Source organism: Triturus cristatus, chromosome 1_2 (genome assembly GCF_964204655.1).
Source record: "Triturus cristatus chromosome 1_2, aTriCri1.1, whole genome shotgun sequence".
In the NCBI taxonomy this organism is placed as follows: Eukaryota; Metazoa; Chordata; class Amphibia; order Caudata; family Salamandridae; genus Triturus; species Triturus cristatus.
Window position 1 is genome coordinate 1,116,335,596 of NC_140580.1, and position 24,430 is coordinate 1,116,360,025.

Genomic DNA, 24,430 nt, shown 5'->3' on the forward strand with positions numbered 1-24,430 from the left:
CTGCCCCTCGGCCAAAGAGATCTCGATTGGGCACTTTATTCCAAAGAATGAGGTGTGTTATTTTAGGCTGATTTCATTAAAGCATTTGGATTGGGAGTGAAATTAGGGCAGGATCCCAGAGTTTCTGTAGTCTGATCTTTCACTGGAGGTAACTCAAGTATAAAAGAATCTATTACATTTAAGAAGTAAGCTGCCTACGATGCATATCCCCAGCACTCATACTTTCAGTTGTGACAGGTAATATTTACAGGTGTGCAATATTTCATTCAAAGTGTTAAAATCGAGGATGAATCAGTTAACAAATGACTATCAGTATCCCGCTGAGAATGTCTCCAGCTATCCATAGGTCGTGGGATTCCTGCGAGAAGCGTGGGTGCAAACCCTATGAAACTGCGGCCATCCTGCAATGGATCACCGCTGCTGCCCCATTAGAAGGGTGGGACATCTTCAGAGAAGTGCTGGCACTGTCCCACTGAAGACCCATCAGCTCTGTGTAAAGTGCCGCTACCCTCCACATGCCACCATGGCAGCCATTCTGAGACTATTCGTGCATAGCAGGTGTGTGGAGGTGCACCAGCTCTAAAGTGGTGGTGGAAGGATGCGCTTCATGCTGACCAGAGTCTGTTGTCCTTTCGCTTAGTTAGAGAAGTTCCGTCTCTCCAGTGGTTTTTAGTGAAGGTTCAGATTGGAAATTGTCTGAGTAGGGTGTCCTTGATGCAGTCAGGAATCTACACAGAGCACTGATAGGTGGGGTGTTGTGAGGTGGTGTGTGTGTGTGTGTGTCGATTGACTTTAACGTTTATTTGGTCCCGCTGGGACGCATGACTCTTGCTCATCCAAAAGAGGCTGTTTTGTTCAGATGCCAATTAGACTGATTCGATTCAGTGTTGTGCGCCTGTGTGTGTGGTATTTTCCATCAAACCTGTGCTCTATGGCTTCTAAATGTTGGTTTGTGACAGGGTACCGACCCACTAATGATGTGGCAATGCGTAGCAAACTTTGTGGCTCTAGAGCCGTGTTGTGCCCAGTATGGTGCGACGGTACATGTGTAAAAAGAACAATTGATGGACAGACTGTTGAACAATGTCAAACATTTACCCCACTACAGAGATCTGGGCCTAAATCCATAGTTTTTTGCTCCCCATGCCATTCCAGTTTAGTCCCAGCCTTACACCCTGCTCCCTATGGGAACAGTCCAGCCCGATCTGCCATGCCAAGTACTCCCGGGACTGGAAACAAGCATCCTAGAACCAGTTTCGGGGTTTCACATCTCATCAGCCAGGCTAGCTTGACTCAAGCGGCATGTAGAGCATGGGACCCATGTCTGGACATACCCGTCCCACTCGGAGTGACAAATGCCAAAACAACAATTGATGGACAGAATGTTGAACAATGTCAAACATTCACCCCAGTACAGATATCTGGACCAAAATCCATCATTATTTTGCTCCCCATGCCATTCCAGTTTAGACCCAGCCACATGCAAATCCTTATTGGAACAGTCCAGCCCGAACTGCTAGGCCAGGTCTTCCCCCCCTAGTACCAGTTTCTGGTCCAGGATGCTTGTTTTCAGTCCATGGAAGACCTGTCTTGGCAGTTCGGGTTGGACTGTTCCCATGAGGCACAGGGTCAAGACTGATTTGCATATGGCTGGGTCTGAACTGTGGTGGTGAAGTGAGCTAAAGAACAATGATGGATTCAACCCAGATCCGTGACTGGTGGTGAGTATCTGAAACGTTTCAGCACTCCATCCATCATATCCACCTGTTTGCTTTCTTCGCCCTAAGTTGGCAGCGTATGCCCAGACGTGGGTCCCTTGCTCACTTTGCCACTGGATTCAAGCTAGCCTGGCTGAAGAAGGGTGTTACCCCGAAACCAGTCCCGGATGCTTGTTTCTGGTTCAGGGAAGACCTGGCTTGGCAGTTCGGGCTGGACTGTTCCCGTGAGGCACAGGGTCAGACTGATTTGCATATGGCTGGGTCTGAGGTGGGGTGGTGGAGTGATCTGAAGAACGATGATGGATTCAACCCAGTTCTGTGACTGGAGGTGAGTGTCTGAAAAGTTTCAGTGCTCCGTTCATCATCTCCTTCTGTTTGCATGGTACATGTGTGGCTGTGTGTTTAATGTGTTTTTTGATAAAGGGCAAAATATAATTATTTATTTGAGGGTTTTTATAGAGCATAATTGAATAGACAGGGTAACTGAGAACTTTGAAGAGATACATATAAGAATAACACAAATAATGTTAGCAGCCAAGCACGTTTATAACTAGTCAATATATGAGGAACGTTTCGGCCTTTATTTGGGTTGTGTCATGGCCTAATGACGAGTGAGTAACATATGTACTGAGTTCACTGAACTAACAGTAGAAGATTAACTTTGTAACATCGAGGTGACCAGGTAGTCACAGCCTTCAGGTTAGTGTTGACGTTGCGCTAGAAGGGTTTCCATCTCTGTTTTGAATGTTCCCTGGGATGATATTGTCCTTACTGATGGGGTAGTGGATGGATGTAGTTCTGTATCCTGGATGTTGCATGCTTTTGTGAGTGTTTAGACTGCCAACTATTTGACAGATCAGATCTGTGTTAGATGTATGGAGCTGTGGTGTTTGAAGTCTTCTGTTTGGAGGAGTGTGTCTTTCTTGCTGCTGGGCGCTGTTGGGATCAGTTATATGGTACATCTGTGCAGTGCTGATGCTTCTGAAAGGTAGCTATGCCATGTTTCCATCCTGCTTCAAAGTGTTTTGTCGGCTGCTTTGAGATTGATGTAAAATATACCTAACTACACATTACCTTCTGCCTCCCTCCCTACAGGGCCAGTGAAAGCTTGCTGCTTTTCTCCTGACTGCACCATGTTCGCCAGCGCCTCCTATGACTGCTCCGTGAAGGTCTGGAGAACAGCCACGGCAGAGTGTCTACACACACTGATGGGTGGGTATAAAAGGGAAGTCTTGTGGACCTGTCTATCAAGATTCACTTCCATACATGGTAGTCCGCGTCACCAGCACATCTTGGAGGACATGATTGAGTGCGTTCTGTGGGAGGGCACCCTTCTCCTGAAGGGTCCACACAGAAGCCTGTTCATTATAATGAACATGGTGGTGCTTCAATCTTACTGTACAGCACAGACTCTGAACGAATGCTTCCAACTATTGGCACAGGATGAGGCACATGGATGAGGAGCAGCCGTCTGAAACTGAACTCGGACAAGAAGGAGGTCCTCATCCTCGGCCCCACCCCCTCTGCATGGGACGACTCCTGGTGGCCGACCACACTGGGAACAGCACCGTCAACCACGGACCACGCACGCAACCTAGGATTCATCCTCGACTCCTCCCTCTTCATGTCGAAGCAGGTCAACGCTGTCTCCTCCTCCTGCTACAACACCCTCCGCATGCTCCGCAGGATCTACAAGTGGATCCCAACCGAAACTAGAAGAACGGTGACCCAAGCCCTCGTCAGCAGCAGGCTGGACTACGGTAACGCACTCTATGCAGGAATCCCGGCCAAACACCTACAACGACTGCAACGCATCCAAAACGCCTCCGCCCGACTGATCTTCAACATCCCATGCCGCAGCCACATCACTCCCCACCTGAGAGACCTACACTCGCTCCCCGTCAAAAAAGATCACCTTCAAGCTCCTCACCCACACACACAAAGCACTCCACAACACCGGACCAGCCTACCTGAACAGCAGACTCAGCTTCTACACCCCCACCCGCCAGCTCCGCTCCACCAGCCTCGCCCTCGCCGCCGTCCCCCGCATCCAACGAGCAACCTCCGGTGGCAGGTCCTTCTCCTTCCTCTCCGCCAAGACCTGGAACACCCTCCCTACCCACCTGCGGCAGACCCAGGACCTGCTCACCTTCAGAAGACTCCTCAAGACCTGGCTCTTCGAGCAGTAGCAGCACCCCCTCCCCTCAGCGCCTTGAGACCCTCACGGGTAAGTAGTGCGCTTTACAAGTGATTGATTGCTTGATTGATTGATGAGGAAAGTGTCATTTAGGAAAACAGATACATATTACGAGAATCGCATAATCCCTCTAGTCATAAAGCCAGGATTCAAATCCAGGTGTCTTGGTTCCAAAGCTTAACAAATCACATCTCTGGTACCGTGGCCTCCTCAAACATGACTGGCTCATATGCCATTAGCGCCGAAAATTACAAATATTGGTGTTATCTGTTGTCTGGCCTATTCTCCGGGGTCTGCAGAACCCAGATGCTACTGCGGGCTCACAGACATGCAAAGCCGGCTGGGTTTAGGCTTTTAGTGGGGAAGCGAGGGTGGAGCAGTCCTGCGTCCAGTGAGAGGCTGCTCTGCGTGGCTAAGCATCGACTTTAGGCAGCACAAGTATTACAATCAATAAATGCTTTACACAGGGAGTGTATTCTTTTGTATACATGAACGGGATTATGAGTTATAATGAGGAAACATGCAGGAACATTAAGACGTTCCATGGTAAGGGGTTACTTGGGGAATTCGCAGTAAACACAATCCTGCAACATTCTGTGCCAAGCAGATGGGCGGGAACATGCAGGGAATGAGGGTTATAATTAACCACGTTTAACCCAGCATTAAGCAGGTATTCTACCTACCGACGTTGTGGTGGAGATAGGGGCTGAACCTTATTAATGAGGCAGCGCTAAGCCATTTAACGTGGCTCAACGCTGCCTTGTAAATAAGGCCCCCTTTCATGCTATGGTTAGCGGATTGTTTATGTGCAGGAAAGGTCACCTTCCTACACATAAACAATCCAAGGCGTGTTGCTTATTCCATGTGTGCTGCACATGGCAGCACACATGAGAAAAGGAAAAACAAGGAGAAATAAGGCATTTCTACTCGTTTTGCCAACTTAAGACCAGGTTTTTCCTGGTCTTAATTTTGGCACTGCCTCCTATTTACGCTGCCCTTGTAAATAGAAGGCAGCGTCAGAAACAATGGGGCATATGTACAAGCCCCTATCACCACCACAACGTCACTTTTTCCGATGTTGTGGTGGCGATAGGGGCTTAGCATTATTTACAAACCAGCGTTAAGCCACTTAACGTGGCTTAATGCTGCCTTGTAAATAAGGCCCCTTTTCACTCTATGGTTAGCGTGAAATGGTTGGGCAGTGGGTGTTATGCTGGGCGTTCCACCGCAACACACATTGATTTCTACTCTGCCCCTATGCACAAGGGCAGTGTACATAGGAGGCAGCACCAACATTAAGACCAGGGAAAACCGGAGGGCATATGTACAAGCCCCTATCGCCACCACAGCGTCACTTTTACTGATGCTGTGGTGGCGATAGGGGCTTAACCTTGCTTATAAGGCAGCGTTAAACCATTTAACATGGCTTAACGCTGCCTTGTAAATAAGGCCCCCTTTCATGCTATGGTTAGCGTGAAAGGGGTGGGCACAGGGTGTTGTGGTGGGCATTCCACCGCAACACCCATTGTTTTTACCAATGCCCCCTATGTGCAAGGGTGGCGTACATAGGAGGCAGCGCCAACATTAAGACAAGCGAAAACCTGGTCTTAAATTGGCAAAACGAGGAGAAATGCATTATTTCTCCTCATTTTGGCATTTTCCATGTGTGCCGTCTTTTGCAGCACACATGGAAAAAGCAAAATGCCATGAATTGTTTATGTATAGGAAGGTCCCCCTTCCTGTACAAAACAATCTTTAAAGAAAAATGCCATTTTGTTACTTCCATGTGTGCTGCTTTAAGCAGCACGCATAAAAGTGCCAAAATTGCATTTTAAGATTGTTTATGTGCAGGAAGGGACACCTTCCTACACAGAAACAATCCTCCCCTGCACAAGACACCCTTGCACAATGGTGCAAGGGTGCCTGCGTTGGTGCCACACTGCTAAGTGAAATGCCATCGCAAGGGGAAACGCAAGGCCGCACTATATTGTTGTAAATATGGTGCAGCCTTGCATTTCAGAAGTGCCGGAGAGAGGCTTTAAGCCAGGAAGGCTCACGCCTCTCTCCGCTACTTCCTTGTAAATATCCCCCCTGGTCTTAACTTGGCAAAACGAGGAGAAATGCATTATTTCTCCTTGTTTTTGCTTTTTCCATGTGTGCTGCCTTGTGCAACACACATGGAAAAATCAAACTGCCATGGATTGTTTATGTACAGGAAGGTCCCCCTTCCTGTACATAAACAATCTGTAAAAGAAATGCCATTTTGTGACTTTCATGTGTGCTGCTTGATGCAGCACACATAAAAGTGACAAAATGGCATTTTAGGATAATTTATGTGCAGGAAGGTACACCTTCCTACACATAAACAATCTTCCCCTGCACGCAGACACCCTTGCACTATGGTGCAAGGATGCCTGCGTTTGTGCTACACTGCTAAGTGTACCACCAGTGCACGGGGAAATGCAAGGCTGCACCATATCCTTGTAAATATGGTACAGCCTTGCGTTTCAGAAGTGGCAGAGTGAGGCGTTAAGCCATGACGGCTAACGCCTCACTCCTACACTTCCTCGTACATATGCCCCAATGGCTGTTGCAGTGGAACGCCCACTGCAACTCCCACTGCCCGCCCCTTTCACGCTAAGCATAGCTTGAAAGGGGGCCTTATTTACAGTTAAGTGGATTAACGCTGCCTTGTAAATAAGGCGAGGCCCCCATCGCCACCACAACGATGGCGATAGGGGCATTTACATAGGCCCCATAGTCTTTCAGCAATGAAAGGGGGGCTGGGGCAGTGTCAGTCAGCTTACACAGTGTGAGCACACGTGCACTGAATGGGCTGTGCTGAAGAGTCCTCATAACAGAAGGATACAGTTGAATTTGTGCTATTCTCGAGGACATCCAATGGTGTCCGGGGGGATGTGTCTTCTTTCCAGCTTGCGATCAGAGCTTTGAGGGTGCTGGCTCACAGACAGAGCTTTGGGTCCTGATGCAGTAGGTCCACAGTGGTACCAGCCCACCACACAGCCCATTTCTGCAGGGGTAAAGCAGGAGCTCATAGGTGACTGCCCACCTCGCCGGGCATCTCTTGCAAGGTAACATTCCCGCCTCACGCCTGCTGAAGCTCCATCTCACGCTGCGCCTCTCCCTCACCAGCTCACGTCTTGCATTGGCTCACACATGGGAGCCTCTCACAGGACCCAACAATGGCCTCCGGCCTTCAACAAGCAAGCTGCTTAGCTGCTTGTGTGTCAGAATATTGTAGTCATAAAAATCATTTGACATGAATAATGTGTAGCAAATATCAAACGAGTGTTTGAGTATTCGTCTTCTTTTGTTGACAGAAACTCCCAGAACCCCACCTGCCCCAATAAGGTTCTGGCAGAATGTAAGCATTCTCAAATGCAACCCCCACTTGAACAATTCTAACATTCCAAGTTCTGTAAGTCAGGCTTGGAAAATTACAATTGCAGATCAGACATTGTTCACCCCAAGGTTGAACATATTTGTGCAAAATGCTTCGTGATCAGACCACCAATGAAAAACCTGAGCCGGTTCAGAGGCTGGCCCTCCTTGCTTTCTTTTCTTTCTTTCCTTTCTCTTCCTTCCTTGCTTTCTCTTTCTTCACTTCGGCTATCACTTTGTTAACTTTCTTCCAGTGTGCTGCACTCTGCCATAAGGTGAGTGTTTTGTTCCAGGGCAGTGCTTATTTTCTAAACAAATAAGTCCCAGGGCCCAAAGATATTGCTTAGAATGCAACTGCAGCTTGCACCAGCCATCGCCACTGCCAGTGCTGCACAATGCAATACCAGTGGCCTGGACGCGCTTAGTTCATTTTAATTGCTAAACTGAAATGATCTGCTTAAAATAAACAGACAGCGCCACCATGTGGTAGACCGTCATAAAAAAGTGCTGTGCTAAAAATGAATGCCCATATTTATCATTTTTTCAGGCAGCGGAATGCTGCAAGCCACCTAGGTGCGCTGCGTGAAAGGACAGGAATGCAATGGGGGAGATTTACAATAACTCCATTCAACGCAGCGCAGCCCAGCCCTCAGCGAGGCTGTAGCCATTTCTCCAACGGCCCTTACTCTCCAGAGCCGTCTGAGCACTTTAGTCCGGCGGAGACAGAGGCATACGTGGAGCTCTGCAGCCCTATAAGGTGCCCTGAAGAGGCCCACATGCGGGTCTGCAGCCTTTTCAGGTGTCCTGAAGAGGCCTATGTGGAGCTCTGCAGCTCTATCAGGTGTCCTAAAGAGTCCTACCTGGAGCTCTGCAGCCCTACAAGGTGCCCTGAAGCGGCCCACATGAGGGTCTGCAGCCTTTTCAGGTGTCCTGAAGAGGCCTATGTGGAGCTCTGTGGCCCTATCAGGTGTCCCCAAGAGGCCCACCTGGAGCTCTGCAGCCCTATCAGATGTCCTGAAGAGGCCCACCTGGAGCTCTGCAGCCCTATCAGGTGTCCTGAAGAGGCCTATGTGGAGCTCTGTGGCCCTATCAGGTGTCCCGAAGAGGCCCACCTGGAGCTCTGCAGCCCTATCAGGTGTCCTGAAGAGGTCCACATGGAGCTCTACAGCCCTATCAGGTGTCCTGAAGCCTGAAGAGGCCTACGTGGAGCTCTGTGGCACTATCAGGTGTCCTGAAAAGGCCCACCTGGAGCTCTGCAGCCCTATCAGGTGTCATGAAGAGGCCCACCTGGAGCTCTGCAGCCCTAGCAGGTGTCCTGAAAAGGACTATGTGGAGCGCTGTGGCCCTATCAGGTGTCCTGAAGAGGCCCACCTGGAGCTCTGCAGCCCTATCAGGTGTCCTGAATGGCCCATCTGGAGCTCTGCGGCCCTATCAGGTGTCCTGAAGACGCCCACCTGGAGCTCTGCAGCCCTATCAGGTGTCCCGAAGAGGCCTATGTGGAGGTCTGTGGCCCTATCAGGTGTCCTGAAGAGGCCCACCTGGAGCTCTGCAGCCCTATAAGGTGTCCTGAAGAGGCCCACCTGGAGCTCTGCAGCCCTATCAGGTGTCCTGAAGAGGCCCACCTTGAGCTCTGCAGCCCTATCAGGTGTCCTGAAGAGGCCCACCTTGAGCTCTGCAGCCCTATCAGGTGTCCCGAAGAGGCCTATGTGGAGCTCTGCGGCCCTATCAGATGTCCTGAAGAGGCCCACCTGGAGCTCTGCAGCCCTACAAGGTGCCCCGAAGCGGCCCACATGAGGGACTGCAGCCTTTTCAGGTGTCCTGAAGAGGCCTATGTGGAGCTCTGTGGCCCTATCAGGTGTCCTGAAGAGGCCTACCTGGAACTCTGCAGCCCTATCAGGTGTCCTGAAGCGGCCTATGTGGAGCTCTGCGGCCCTATCAGGTGCCCTGAAGAGGCCTATGTGGAGCTCTGCGGCCCTATCGGGTGTCCTGAAGAGGCCTATGTGGAGCTCTGTGGCCCTATCAGGTGTCCTGAAGAGCCCTATGTGGAGCTCTGTGGCCCTATCAGGTGTCCTGAAGAGGCCCATGTGGAGCTCTGCGGCCCTATCAGGTGTCCTGAAGAGGCCTGTGTGAGTGGGAAGATGTTAGAGTAGTGTTCGTTAAAAACAGCACACAGGATGTGAAAATGCACAGCGTGAAGGAAGGCTATGTGTATGTTTTGTTAACTAATGAGTTTTGAAAATCAATCAAAATGACTAAACTAAAATTAGAAAGTGAATCCGCAAGAACCAATAGGGTTCCATGTTAAGTATTTATCTAAGAACGGAATTTAATTGAAAAAATATTGTGATTTAGTCACCGGAAAGCTGATTCACATTAAATGTTATAACTTTGTTTTTATAATAGAAACCTAATCTATAATGCACCAGTACACACCAACAAGTAATTTAACCTACAACTCAGAAAAGGTTCTTCCAGTGAAATTAACGTTCACCTCCAGCCTTTGGGACTAAATTGTAGTTTTGCCTCTTTAGGTTAAGGTCTCAAACTGCTGGTCAACTATTATTGTGTGAAGTTGCATTGGAGCCAGCATGAGTGATTCCAGGTCCACTGGGGCAGAGTACTTCACTGGCACATTATGAAGTGTGGTCAGAAAAGGTCTTTCCTCAGGAACATTTACAAAACCCAGTAGGTAACAACTCCAAGAACTATGATACAGCTATCAGTAGCTGCATTGGGGTTAACAGCAGTAGGAAGTGAAACCATGGGAGGGGACTCACTGGACATCTGATTTAAGCACAATACAAATCCGAAATACATGTCGCTGATTACCCTTACACGTCATCCATGGCTCTAAATAAGCTAAGTTAAAGTGGAGAAAGTATTTATGAGTTTGGCTTTCGAGGGTCATCGTGTCTTCTGTGTCCATCATGAGACATGTATCTCCATGTAAAGTAGCCAACTAGTTCCTCTCACCCCTCTCTTCTCGCCTTCCTCTAGGAGTCTTTTGCATTCCACTCGCTCTCTGGAGGGGAAGCCTTGCGTCTTGTGAGAGGCACTTCCGGATCAGAAGCGGTTCTCCAAACCTTCCCTTAGATAACACTTTTTGCAAGGGCCACTGGGGTCAGCTGCCAAGTCCATGAACTACGTGTTCCTGGAGTTGAGGTCATTACTTTGCAATTGGAGTAGCCCTTTCAATAGCAATGATTGTTGAAAGGAAAGTCCAGTGCTCGTTAGGTGGGGTCCAGCCAACATGGAGCCATAGCCCACCCTATTTAGCAATCTGCCCATTCATATATGTATATATATATGTATATATGTATGTATATATGTATATATCTATGTGTATGGCATTTCTATAGCGCAAACCTAAGCCAAGAGACCGTGGAACATGGTAAAGGGTAAAAAGACAAGCATAAAGTGAACTTGTAATAGGAGAGGTAGCTTGTTTGGGGCCATTAACTCATTATGATGTAGTGGTCTTTAAAGAGGTGTATCTTCAACTCTTTCCTGAATTGCAGCGGTGTAGAGGTAAGTCCTGATGGTTACCTAAATGTTGTTCCATAAATAGAAAACACCTGCTGCCTGTTTTTTCTTTTTTACACTTCTTTATCTGCAACCTGAAGAGGTTCCTTAAGCTAAATAACCAAATCATCTTTTTGTAGGCCATCAGAAGAGTGTCGAAACTGTGTGCTTCAGTCCTGACTCCAGACAGCTTCTATCTGCAGGCTGGGACCAAACGGCTGTCCTGTGGGACCTGCAGGTACAGTACCGGGGCATGTCAGTGTCCAGTAATTGAAGCTCTGGTGCATCATCTGAGGGTGGTACCCATCTGGTATCTCTTTTAGTAATGCTAATTTTGTTCAAAATACATAAGTTCAGGGACCCACAGATTTTCATGAGAGCCCGCTGACAGTACTGCCAAATGCCAGCGCTGCTGAATACCATGGGCTGTTGGGTCTTGATTTCATCCCATGTCTCCTTCTTCCACCACCTTGCACTTTCTTGCTCTTTAGCTCACTTTTGCAGATACATTTTCATTTCTGCTTTCTCCCATTGACACCGTTTTCCTACATTTATTTTCCTCCTTCCTCCCTTTTTTGCCTTTCATTCTTGCTGTGGGTCAAAGTCTGATGATGAAAAATAAGATCTGATTCCCACAATGAGCGTCCGTGCCCCGCACCAGCACAAATTAATCACTACCCTTGCTCATTCATGCCATTTGAAAGGTCTTCAGTAAGAATCAGTGGATAAAGACACCCAGAAGTCTTGTCTTGTTATAGCCTGTGGGGCACATAACAAATCCGAGTAGATTGATTGAATGAGAGTAGTAATGAACAGTCTTATGTTGGCTGCTTGCATAGTGCTAATGCCACCCTTTGGACACCTCAAAGCGCTAATGAGGAACAGAAGAAGATAATGGGATGCGAGAGGGAACTCCTAAGATAATAGGGTTGTAGAGGGGAGAGGGAAGGAGAGGGTGGCATGTCAATTCACCTGCCTCATTCCCCTTCTTCACAGGCCATGTTTTAATCAATACAATGAAGTGGGGATTTAATTTCGAAAACACCTTAAGAAGCGATTAGTTAATGTACCTGGGCATTGAAATTAACACCAATTGAATATTGAAATCACATTTTTTCTGCATTTTCAGCAAGGTAAATGTCTAAAGACCTTCTATGGACACCAAGACGTCATCCAAAGCTGTTCCTTCTCGTTGAACGGCCGATATATGGTAAAGACAATATACGAGATATGACCTGCTCTTTAAAACATGTAATTAATCAGCTTTCTTTGGAGATGCTGCAGCATGTAGGAAATATATTGCCAATGTTTTCATATTCAAAACAAAATCTACCTTCAGTTGGTGTTTGTCTTGTGATGGACGTTGGGCGTCATGGATGTCAACGAGGGATAGTGAAGAGCTGCGACTATTTGCACTTTCTTACTCCTTGCACTGGCTGTGCTACCCCTGATCTCAGCAGCAATGAAGACAGCAGCAGCAGCTGAAAGGAGACAGGCAGTCCACCCCTGTGTACATTCCGCAGTTACCTGTGCTTGTCCTGCTCCCAGCCCCTCAGCAGCAAATCAGAGGCTCTTGGAAGGCTGAGGCTTGGGAGAGGAGTCACTCTTGTGTCAGTGTGGGTCAAAGTGTGCATGATGTCTCTTCTGCTAGCTCCTCCAATTTGGTGAATCAGTGTCTATTAGTACACTCAGGACATCGACCCCAGGCTTGTCGGATATAACTGGCACCCTCATATTCACAGTTTTCAAGAAACTACCGCAAGAGTTCATGCTACAAAATCTCCTCACAAACAAAAATATGATAGACAAATGTTACTGCTATCCGTCATGATTTATGTCACAAGATGCAAGAACTGTCTTATTTCATCGCAAGTACCGTGATCAGGGCTTTAAGTGGGATGCAAAATCTGTGCTATGCATAGTGTGCCGCCCGACTTGTATTTTGCTTTTTCTGTAATTGCATCCAGATATATGATACAACAAGTAACATCATACCTACAACAAGTCAGGACTATTGGCTTTGTCAATAGTTGTTAGTTACATTAGATAAATAAGGAGCAACTATGGCTTGTATATAATATTTTAAAAGCGTCCACTTAAAGCCCTGGTGACACCACGACAATGCTGCTGCTCCTGAGTTTAAAAAAGAGAAGGGAAACCCAGAGAGAAAATGACTCTTTAAAGGTTCTCCCTTCCCCTACAACGCTCACCTGGCATGACGTCATGCCGTATCTTCTCCACTAGCGAGAAAGTGAGCAGTGTGAGCAGGCACACATGATGTGCCTGCTGTCATTGCAGTCCGGAAACAAACGGACCACCTGTGCCAGGGCACAAAACAGAGCCCAATAGAGACCCGTTTCGAGGCCTCCTTTCAAAAACTGCCGGTGCTCAGCACCGGTGAGACCCGGCCCACTTAAAGCCCTTACTGTGATGAACTACACTATCGCTCTACACCCCATTCTCTACCTCCATTTAAGCTTTGTATGAAAGTTACAATTTTTGTACATTCTCTGTCAAAAATCACTTTAAACTTTTTGATCCAAAATAACAGACACTACTTTGTTCCGTTGTCAAACATCAACAATTAATTTTACTTTCTTTTGGTGCTTGGGACCGGGCGGAAACTGGAAACAGAGCTTTAGTTACATCTGTCTTTGTTTTTCAGGCCACTGGGTCCTGGGACTACACGGTTAAAGTCTGGGACTTGCAGAATGATGGTCGCTGTAGGACCCTTGAAGGACACACGGGCAACATCAGCTGCATTTGCTTCTCTGTGGCTGGAATGATGGTAAGAACTGGTCCCAATGCAGCCTGCCCTCATCATGGGTTCAGACTCTATTGCACTAGTTACTATTTATGCCTTTTCTTTAACTTATACAGCTCCTTTATCCGAAGCAATGTTACACAAGCATTGGCATAGCCAATAGGTCTCGCCTTTGGGACCTTATAAGTGTTTAGCCATGCAACAGTTGCATAACTAAATACTTATAAGGTCCCAAAAGCGAGACCTATTGGCTATGCAAAGCGGCCGCGAAAGTGAAAGTGATCGCGATCAAACATCAAAGCGGCCGTGAAAGTAATCGCGGTAAAGTGCGGCGCACATGCACTGTAGCTCTAGGCTGGCCTGGTGGCACTTTTTGGAGCCCTCTTAATAAGTCTCGCCAGACCAGCGCATGCGCTGGGTCAGGCGAGACCTAAAAAACACCTGGCACAAAATTATATGATATCAGCTGAAACTCAATCAAGGCAAAAAAAAACACAGCAGGGCTACTGACGAGTTAGAGTGGGGCAGAGCAGATGATTTCTCAAACGTTTTACGCGCTGTCGGTGTCGGAGAAAATTCCAAGTGAACCGATAGGTTGTTGAAGATTTTTGGACACAACGAAGATCTGAAACAAGAGGCAATACAAGCAAGCCTAGGACAACCCAAAAGACCCAACCAGCAGAATGTCAATGTCTAGTAGAAGGATAGAGTAAAACATTGGCATGGGAAGAAGCACGTCCCTAAGTTCATTTGAAAGCAATATTGAAAAGAAAGTAGACTAGGGAACCAGCACGCACAAATCAGAGCGAAAAGGAGTAGGAGGATCATAAGTATGGCTCCCTGTTGTCCGTTTTTACAGATTTTCACAGATATATACAGACAGAAACCATTTATTTTCTTGTCTGTATTTATTTTTAAATGTGGATAAAAATAGAATGCAAAGGGAGGATTGACGAACAGATTGAAGTGGAAGGAGAGCGTATTGTGGGAGTCCTACGCAGATGACAGTCTAACCAAGATGGGGCTTGGTATTGAATAAGACGGTCAAATTAGAAGAACAACACAGAGTTTGTTGCTGTTATACAGTTGAAAACAACATGTACGTCAAACTGAAGAGATTTGTTTATGAAGCGAAAGATCAGTTATAACAAGACATCCACACATTGTATTCTTTTGTATACTGGCATTCCTGTTATTCTTGAGACTTTCAATAGCTCAGTGAATACATCTGTTCTCATAATTGGAGAATCCGTCATAAGCGTCTCCACCGTTGCACCTTGAAAACATTAAAGGACTCAATATTGTACCGTGACATGTTCGCACTATTGAGGCTTCCTTACTGAATCTTCTACAGGTGGGAAGCCAAGACCCCCAGGCACACTAATTGTTTTCTCTCGCTGGTAAGAGGGTCAATCGAAACACACTGACGTATATTTTCCTGAGATGGGATATTGTACAATGGTGGGCAGTCCACCCCTTGACATCATCAAACTCATTTTCTAAAGTCAATGATCAACCAAACAGAAGCCATTTATTCATGAGTAACCAAGGTCAAACTCAAACCGGTCGTCTTGAAGCAATACATTATCTAACATCATGCCAAATGTATAGTGAAACCTAGAATGCTTGTGCATACTCTGGTGTAAATGTAAAACATCATAACTGCCCACTAGCCCCATCTTACCATGGTCACCTGTAGCTAATTTCTCAACAGAGAAGCCCTCTGTGTGATTGTCCTTAGAGGTGCATATTTAGAAAGGCAAAATTACAAGGTCCAGAATGCAATGTTTATTCAACTAAAAGCTTGGTCTGCTTCAAAGTAAATCTCATGACCTGGGGATGTGGGCAACTTATACATTTTAAATGACACACAAGTCTTGTAATAAGGTTAAAAAAACTTTTTGAACCATTGTCATTTTTTAAATAGTTTTTTAAAGTGAGACAAATCTCCTTTTCTGTATGATATAAATATGCACAGCCAGTTTCCACCCCCATTAAAAGTAGACACTGTGCCAATTTACTGATCCTCTTTTCTTTCTGTAGGCCACTGGTTCCTGGGACAAAACCGTACGTGTGTGGAATCCACACAAGGGGGTGCTCATCTTCCTGCTGGCAGGGCATCTGGGCTGGCTGAAGAGCTTGTCATTCTCCAGGGATGGGATTCTATTGGCTTCGGCAGGATATGACGAGATGGTAATGTCCCTCTGCGCTACAGCAACTTTGTTTTACTCAAATTACCGTCATGTGTCAAGGGTGGAGAGGATGTAGCTTTACGGCTAGAGCAGTTGACTTCGGAGCTGGGGAACCAGGTTCAAGTCTCCGCAACAACGCTCAACATCCCGTGATTCTGAGCAAATCACTTAATCTCCCCGTGCCTAACAAAAATGAATGTGTCCATATGTAACGAAACTGGTGCTCATGTAAAACGCTCTGATACCCGATTTCTCGGGTCTAGTTCGCGCTATATAAAACTCTAAAAAAAAAAAAAAAAGGGTCACTGTCTGGTTCATTTATAACCCTTGCCTTTGGTAAATTCAAGATGTCAGACAAATTCAATAACACAAAATAGATTCCAGTCACCAGGTGCATCTTTACTAAAAAAGAAACCGTTAACTATTGATCCAGTTGTGGTACAAAAAAGTCATAAACCTCCAACATTAGGTTTGGGTACTGTATTATTCGCTCAAAATATTCAATGTTTTCTTTAGTAAGAGATGTTATATTTATATTTCACTATGATTTTTAAATAGTTATTTTAATGAATATTATAATTGCACCTCTATATATTAGCTGAACTACTTTCAATTAGATCTCCTCTCTTTTTGTTATTCTTTCCCTTTTCTCACTCTTTCTGTATCTTTCCTTATTCTCTCTACTTCTCTTTGTCTGTTATAATAATCTGTTTTTCAGTGCCAGGTTACCCTTCTGGGTGAATGTGCACTTTTCAATTGTGTTTTTTTCCCCGTAGTTTTATATAGCACAAACTTGACCCGAAGGTATCAGATATCAGAGCGCTTTACATGAGCACTAGTTGCATTACACAATACACATATGATGTTATGTAATTTTTACATATTTTTTTAAAGCTATGTTTTTCTTTTATTTTTGTTTACCTAGGCTATTTCATTTACTAACTGGTCTTACAGATTACACTAATGTCACATTGTAAGATCTCTCTCTCTCTCTCTCTCTCTCTCTCTCTCTATATATGAAGTCTGTAAACAAGAGGCGCTAACAAGATTTCGTACCAGGGGATACAAAGAATCAATACTTAATGAGGCAATTTATAAAGTGGATTTAAAACCTAGGGCAACACTCCTATCCTTTAACAACCGTCAGGCAGTCAATGATAACGTGAACAACACTCCCAGACTCATCACTGCGTATAACAGACAGGAAAGACAGATTAGGTCTATTGTCAAGCGCAATTGGCCCATTATTATGACAGACGGGGTTTTAGCTCCCATTTTACCATCACAGCCCACGATTACACATAGGAAGGGACCTTCCATGACAACTCAGATCGTTAAACCTTTTCCTGAACTAGCTGCTGCCAAACAATGGTTACAACCAAAGCAGGGGTTCATTAAATGTTCCACCTGCAGAGCATGCAAGTTCGGAGTGAATACTGATACATATTCTACCCCCTTCAGTCCCAATATGGTCAGAATTCAGGGTAGGTTTAACTGCAAAACAGAATTTGCAGTTTATGTTCTGACGTGCACCTGTGGCCTCAGATATGTGGGAAGTACCAAGCTGCAGGTGCACGTCAGAATTTTGCAACACTTACGTGCCATAGTGAATAATGATTCGTCTTATCCAGTAGCTAGGCACTTTAAGTCGGTTCACAACAATGATCTGAGTTGTTTAAAATATTTTGTAGTGGCAAGTGTACCCAAACCGCGTTGTGGGGGGAATAGAGAAAAAAGTCTAAGACAACTGGAATCTAGAATGATTTTAGAACTAGATAGTAAGACCCCCAATGGCCTAAATAACACAGATGAGATGTATCACTTTCTGTAAATTATATGACAAACATACGGTTAACAGATCCTTCTGCTTGTTTTTTCTGAGCAATTTTTTGAATTTTTGCATTTTTTGTCTTTTAGTAGAGGAGATTGCGGTTCTTCTTCTTTTCATGCAAAAAACGTCAGTTGGTTTTGTTAGGTTTTAGCCCTGATTTTAACTTTGTTGGATAAGGGTTTTTACCTTCCTTTACCTTGATGTTTTTAACCGCCTATTTATGTATTTATACATTCTATTGCATTAGCACTTTATGGGGATCCATTTAAGGATCAGGTATTTAGCACCTTTATTCGGGTATGTTTTACTGTATAAGATTGTCTGTTTCTACTTTTGAATGCCTCTTGAGATAGTACAGCATTTAAGCTGCTATTGGATACTAGTTGGGCATAAGAGGCTTGTGTGCACAATAGAGCTAAATATTTCTGACCAAATGAATGTTGCAATTATTTAACATGAATTTTTGCTTGGCCAATTTGCACAATTTTTAATTCTATTTATTAGTATATTTATATGCTTTTAGAATATATTTGATTATTGGCATTGTTTGGTTATAATATGTAATGAACATGACTATCTATATGCATTTAAGCAGCAATTAGTAACAAAATGTTGAGAAAACAGACCTACCTGAACATTAGCGTTTTGAAATGTTTTTTCTATGTTCATGCACCACGTGGTGTCAACACTCCATTCACTGTAAAGCATTTAAAAATGATGACGTATGTGTTTCAATCCGACTTGTGAGCAAGGGCTTCTGAAGCCCGAAATGCGTCAGGTTCGAGGTTCAGACGAATAAAAACTCCAAATGACTTCATTTCGTTGGGTTTGCGTCTCTGTTCACCATTTGTGTGGAGGTGCAGAGAAATTATCGTCTTTATATATATATATATATATATATATATATATATATATATATATATATATATATATATATATATATATAGATAGATAGATATATTTGTTTATTTATTTTTCTATGCATCCATCGGCTACCGCTCCACCACACGTCACGGGTGCAATTCCCCGCGTTGGTGAAACGCGTACATGAATTCAAACAATGACCTTCCTCCACGGTCACGAATGAGACACACACTGGGGAGATTATTCAGGACAATTTATTGTTTCACCACACGACCACAACACCAGACAAATGCGTTTCGGCTTGCGCCTTCCTCAATGTCTGTGTAGTTTAAAAAAGCAAACATATTTAAAGAAAATATACCGTCAACATAAAAGAAGGAAGCAGTCAAAATAATTCAATGACATAGAAGAAGTCCTCTTCTATTCCATGTTCTCAACGATTATATTTCGGCCATCTTGGAGTGGTGTAGTTAAAGTTCATGTTATGAGGCAGTGAATATATATAACATCATCCATAACGTGAACAAGAAAATCAATGTATTTAAATAGCACATTTGTTCACACAAATCATTGAATAAAAGCGAAGATCTGGTTAAGGGTTTTTTCCCTTGCATTTTCCCTTGCATGGGATGTAAGGCATGTAAAAACAGCAAAAAGATAAAAGAGTTTGAAGTTCCAGGCAGAAAAACAAAAAGAAAAATAAATAAATTAATGTACTGCAACTGAGATTACACTGTCTACTGCCTAATCTGTCCTTGCGACAAGAAATACGTAGGCAGCACAATTCACCCCACCAAGAAAAGAATCTTAGAACATATGAGGGCGATAAAAAACCATGATGAAGCATATCCTGTGGCGCGCCACTTCTCTGAAAAGCATAAAAGCAATCAGAATCTGCTAAAAAAAAATGTGTCTAGATCAGATCTCCAAAGAAGAAAGAGGGGGAGATGGAATTAAAAAGTTACGGAAACTAGAGTCCAAGTATATTGTTGAACTACAAACTAAAGCCCCACAAGGCTTGAATAATGAAGAGGAATTATGAGTTCACATTCCATAAATGAGACGATCAGGAGCCAATAGTAAGTGAGCAAGTATGAGTGGTGGAATAGTTTAGGATATTTTGTTAAAATTTACTTTGCAGGGATAATGTTTGAAACTATTATGGCTGATTTTAACTTTCCCCTAAACAAGGATGTCTTAAATAAACCATGTGCCCATCCAGGGCTTAATTACAGGAGACAACATTAGAGTGGAATTATGAATTGAAATGCTGTATATGGATTGTATGCCCATTCAGGGATGAATAATCTTATCCAATGATTTGTGTGAACAAATGTGCTATTTAAATACATTGATTTTCTTGTTCACGTTATGTATGATGTTATATATATTCACTGCCTCATAACATGAACTTTAACTACACCACTCCAAGATGGCCGAAATGTAATTGTTGAGTACATGGACTAGAAGAGGACTTCTTCTATGTCATTGGATTGTTTTGACTGCTTCCTTCTTTGATGTTGACGGTATATTTTCTTTAAATATGTTTGCTTTTTTAAACCACACAGACATAGAGGAAGGCGCAAGCCGAAACGTGTCTGTCTGGTGTTGTGGCAGTGTGGTGAAACAATAAATTGTCCTGAATAATCTCCCCAGTGTGCGCCTCGTTCGTGACTTGAAAGGTCATTGTTTGAGAAGATAGATAGATAGATAGATAGATAGATAGATAGATAGATAGATAGATAGATAGATAGATAGATAGATAGATAGATAGATAGATAGATAGATAGATAGATAGATAGATAGATAGATAGATAGATAGATAGATAGATAGATAGATAGATAGATAGATAGATAGATAGATAGATAGATAGATAGATAGATAGATAGATAGATAGATAGATAGATAGATAGATAGATAGATAGATAGATAGATAGATAGATAGATAGATAGATAGATAGATAGATAGATAGATAGATAGATAGATAGATAGATAGATAGATAGATAGATAGATAGATAGATAGATAGATAGATAGATAGATAGATAGATAGATAGATAGATAGATAGATAGATAGATAGATAGATAGATAGATAGATAGATAGATAGATAGATAGATAGATAGATAGATAGATAGATAGATAGATAGATAGATAGATAGATAGATAGATAGATAGATAGATAGATAGATAGATAGATAGATAGATAGATAGATAGATAGATAGATAGATAGATAGATAGATAGATAGATAGATAGATAGATAGATAGATAGATAGATAGATAGATAGATAGATAGATAGATAGATAGATAGATAGATAGATAGATAGATAGATAGATAGATAGATAGATAGATAGATAGATAGATAGATAGATAGATAGATAGATAGATAGATAGATAGATATTCAATATCAAATTTTGGATGTAACACCAAAATAGAAACTTTTTCCGTTTGACAACACAAAGTTTATTTCAATGAATATAATAGTTTATTCTCCTTTCACCTTGGGTTTTAAATAGGTGGTATGTTTCAGCCGGTATCCATACAGATTTGATGTTCATAGTAATACTTAACTCATAAGGGTCAGTTCCCCCGCCTAATCCATCTTCAATTTAATAAATGTGTCAAATAATTTCCCAATCCATTCCATTTCCCAAATCATTGCTTTCTAGCAGAGCAAATGTACTAGTGCCTCTAAAGAAAGTGATTTGTATACTAATATGGGGATCCTAGAAACCTATTTGACAGCATTATGGAAAGACTACTAGGACTCAACACACTGAAATCACAGAATTGTACAGTGTTTTATGAAGGAGAGAAATTCAGCATCAAGAGTTAATCACTACAACATGTTAAAATCACTCAGTTAGTCATACATCTACTGTGGATATGGGCTGACGTCACAAACTTCAATCTTCCATCTTTCTGAGGCCAAGTATCATAATTGGGTCATATATATGATAGTAACACATTACATACAGGCTTAGAGACAGCAGATGAGCAGTATGAAGCACAAAAAAGCAAGCTACTATTAGAGGAAAAACATCAACGAATTCCACTAGTATTAAATACTCTCACCCGGGCCCATTGTGTATCCACAGCAAACCCTCATAAGTACATTTCACCTGGGGTATGATGCTTACTCATTAACAATATGTGTATTATTCTTTTCAGTGTTAACTTAGTTAATAATGTGTCTTTTTAACAGGTGAAGGTATGGGATTGTGAACATGGAAAGTGCCTTACAACATTAGAGGTAATTTACCAAGCTGGATTTAGAAGAGGTGTTTACGTATTATCGATTATTATTGTTTATGTGCACGTATTAACCCACTTACCTAAAAAAGAAAACACTCATACAACTATTGTTGGTTAACCTGGTTTGCCCTCCGTCATGCTGGTAAAACACTCTGCTGCGCTCACACCCGAGCTGTGCCAATACAAATATCACCCCCAAAAATTACTGAGCACAGTGATCCTTGATATAGGTTTCACATTTATGTTCATTCTCTTCTGGCTAAGGTGTCATCATACCCATGTTAAGGTGAACCAGAGCCTTATACTAACAAGCATTTACAATGCAATGGTCTCGGCATTGTTAAAGTTAGAGCTATTGGCATTGCTTATGACATTATTTTTGTTTATATTTTTGTTTTTAAAACATTTAAAGAAACGGCATTGTTATTTACAATCTCAATAGCTTAATCACTCAAATGGGAGACCTATTGCATTTTCACCCACACACAGAGCCACCCACCCACACAGAGCCACCCACCCACACAGAGCCACCCACCCACACAGAGCCTGAGGTTGGTATCCCGCTGGATCAGAATCAGGAGTCTAAATCTCGTTTAAACGTGAGCTCTAAACCTAGCAGAAATACACAGCCAAGGTAATAAATGTCCTGGGTGGTATTACCATTGTATGCTGCTTCATGGTGGAAAACTAGAGCCGTTGTTGACACATTGGTCACTAGTGCCCTAGTAAATAGATGTGGCAGTGTCTCCAAGCATACACCAGGGAAAATAGCAGTGTTGTAACATAAAATTATGCCCCCCTCCCTCCAGATTGTGAAGAGGGAGGAGACACTTTGTCTCCCACGTCGCTTTGATATTCATTGGTTTTAAGATGAATGGGACCCCTGAAGGGCTGCCGCCTTACCTACAGCGCTGCCTTACGCCCAGGGCCCACCTTCAGCATGAGTGAGCTGAGCCCAGGCCGGCAAATATTCTGAGGGCCTCAGCAGGGAACTGCCTGACGTAATGCTATGCAAACACCAGCTTGTCCACCCCACCTGGTTTCAATTGAGTCCCATTAAATAATTAGTAATCATCCCTTAATGTACCTCAGCATTATTGTTAGCACCCCATCAACCCCCTGCCCTCCTCCCATCTTCCTCACACCTGCCCTCATAAACACATTTTTGTTTCCTCCCAGGGCGCTGTCCAGGTCAATCCAGGGTAAGACCGGCCCGGGGAAACAGCAAGGTTAACTGTACAAGACTCCTTATTAATAAGTAGGGACACTAGAAGCATGTGATAGTGCCATATAAACTGCATATTTTAACAACAAAAATGTTCTTTCGAGCTCAAATGGTTAAAAAATTTGTAAAAATGCAGCGACATGTGTTGAGACGCAGTGGAAGGACCTTTGCAAAGGTTGACTGCTCATCTTTCTGTAGCTTATTGCTATAGTTGGATGTTAAACTGGTACTAATGAGGTACAGTGTTTACACGTTTAAAAATGACTAAATCCTTAATACTATCACAAAATATTTTGCTTTTTCTTGCCGTATAATTCACTTAACCCTACCGCATAATTCCAGTGGCCCCATTAATAGGGTATGCCTCTCTCCGTGCGTCATTCACTAGACGACTCTGAGGCAAGACCACAGTTGTGTTGGTAGGCCTTCAAAGTGTTTGACCTCGTAGAGTAGCCTAACTGATCAATGAAATAAATGATTCTGCTAAAAACTGAACCTGCTTGGAAACGAACTAACTTCAGCATTGACAGCTACCATTGACATATTTGCCACTTGATTGGCTGGTGGTCACATTAATTGAGCTTAAAACATTCATCCATTTAGAATATCGTTATACGCGAGGCTGACCCTTAAACTCCCTTCACGCGCAGGCTCCAATGCAGCAGCGCACGTAGGCCTCTTCTTTATCGGCTCCGATAACAACTGACGTGTAACCCCGGCCTTCCTTCGGGAATCCTGCTTCTCCGAACCAACTATTTACAGAATGGCGCCTGGAAGGCAGGCGGAGCTGGGATTGCAATTTCGGACAGTTGTGGCGCAGCTGCCTTCTTCCCTCGTGCTCCTTCGGAGATGCAGAGTCAGCCTCGGGCATTCGCACCCTGCACCGCAGGGGTAAGAGGGGGCGGGGGTGGCTACTACCCCTGAAAGGCCAACACAGGCCCAGAGCTGAGGGAGAAAAGAGTGGACCTGGTTGAATCAACTGGTGGATAATTGATCACACTTATAAAGGGTGGCTCTACGAATTAAATCACTGGTCTCCCAAAGAGGCCAAAAAGTTAGAATGGCTATGTGAATTCGATATTTGCAGACACCCCAAGAATGTACAATAAATGAAATAATGCAAATGCTTGCTAATTTTATAATAAATCAATAATGTGTGGCTTGTAAAAATAGATGGGCGCGTGTGTGGCACGTCATTCGTGGCACAGGGCAGGCTCAGCTTCTGTTCTAAAAAATCAAAACAAACCCCTACATAGAAGATTTCAAACGTTAACGAGCACACAATTCCGCTATTGTTTCTACGAGTGCAGTAATTTACAAAAAACAGACAAAGGAATGGGCAGTGCTATTGCATCGCTTGTATTATGTATGTATTCCTGCCGTTTCCCGCCTTCTCGATACTGCCTCCTAAAATACAACTATCTTCTGAGATTCTGGAGCATAAGAGGCGCCGAG

The 24,430-nt window shown here is 43.8% G+C and overlaps 1 protein-coding gene across 1 annotated transcript in view; it reads left to right on the forward strand.

Annotated features, from left to right (window-relative positions):
• The window catches only part of WDR38 (WD repeat domain 38), a 149,294-nt gene that overhangs the window by 113,214 nt on the left and 11,650 nt on the right, over window positions 1–24,430 (forward strand). Inside the window, exons 3-8 of the mRNA XM_085613765.1 lie at window positions 2,814–2,930; window positions 10,980–11,077; window positions 11,969–12,049; window positions 13,505–13,627; window positions 15,647–15,796; window positions 21,701–21,748. Coding sequence (XP_085469891.1) covers window positions 2,814–2,930; window positions 10,980–11,077; window positions 11,969–12,049; window positions 13,505–13,627; window positions 15,647–15,796; window positions 21,701–21,748 — 617 coding nt within the window. The remainder of the gene's footprint in view (window positions 1–2,813; window positions 2,931–10,979; window positions 11,078–11,968; window positions 12,050–13,504; window positions 13,628–15,646; window positions 15,797–21,700; window positions 21,749–24,430) is intronic.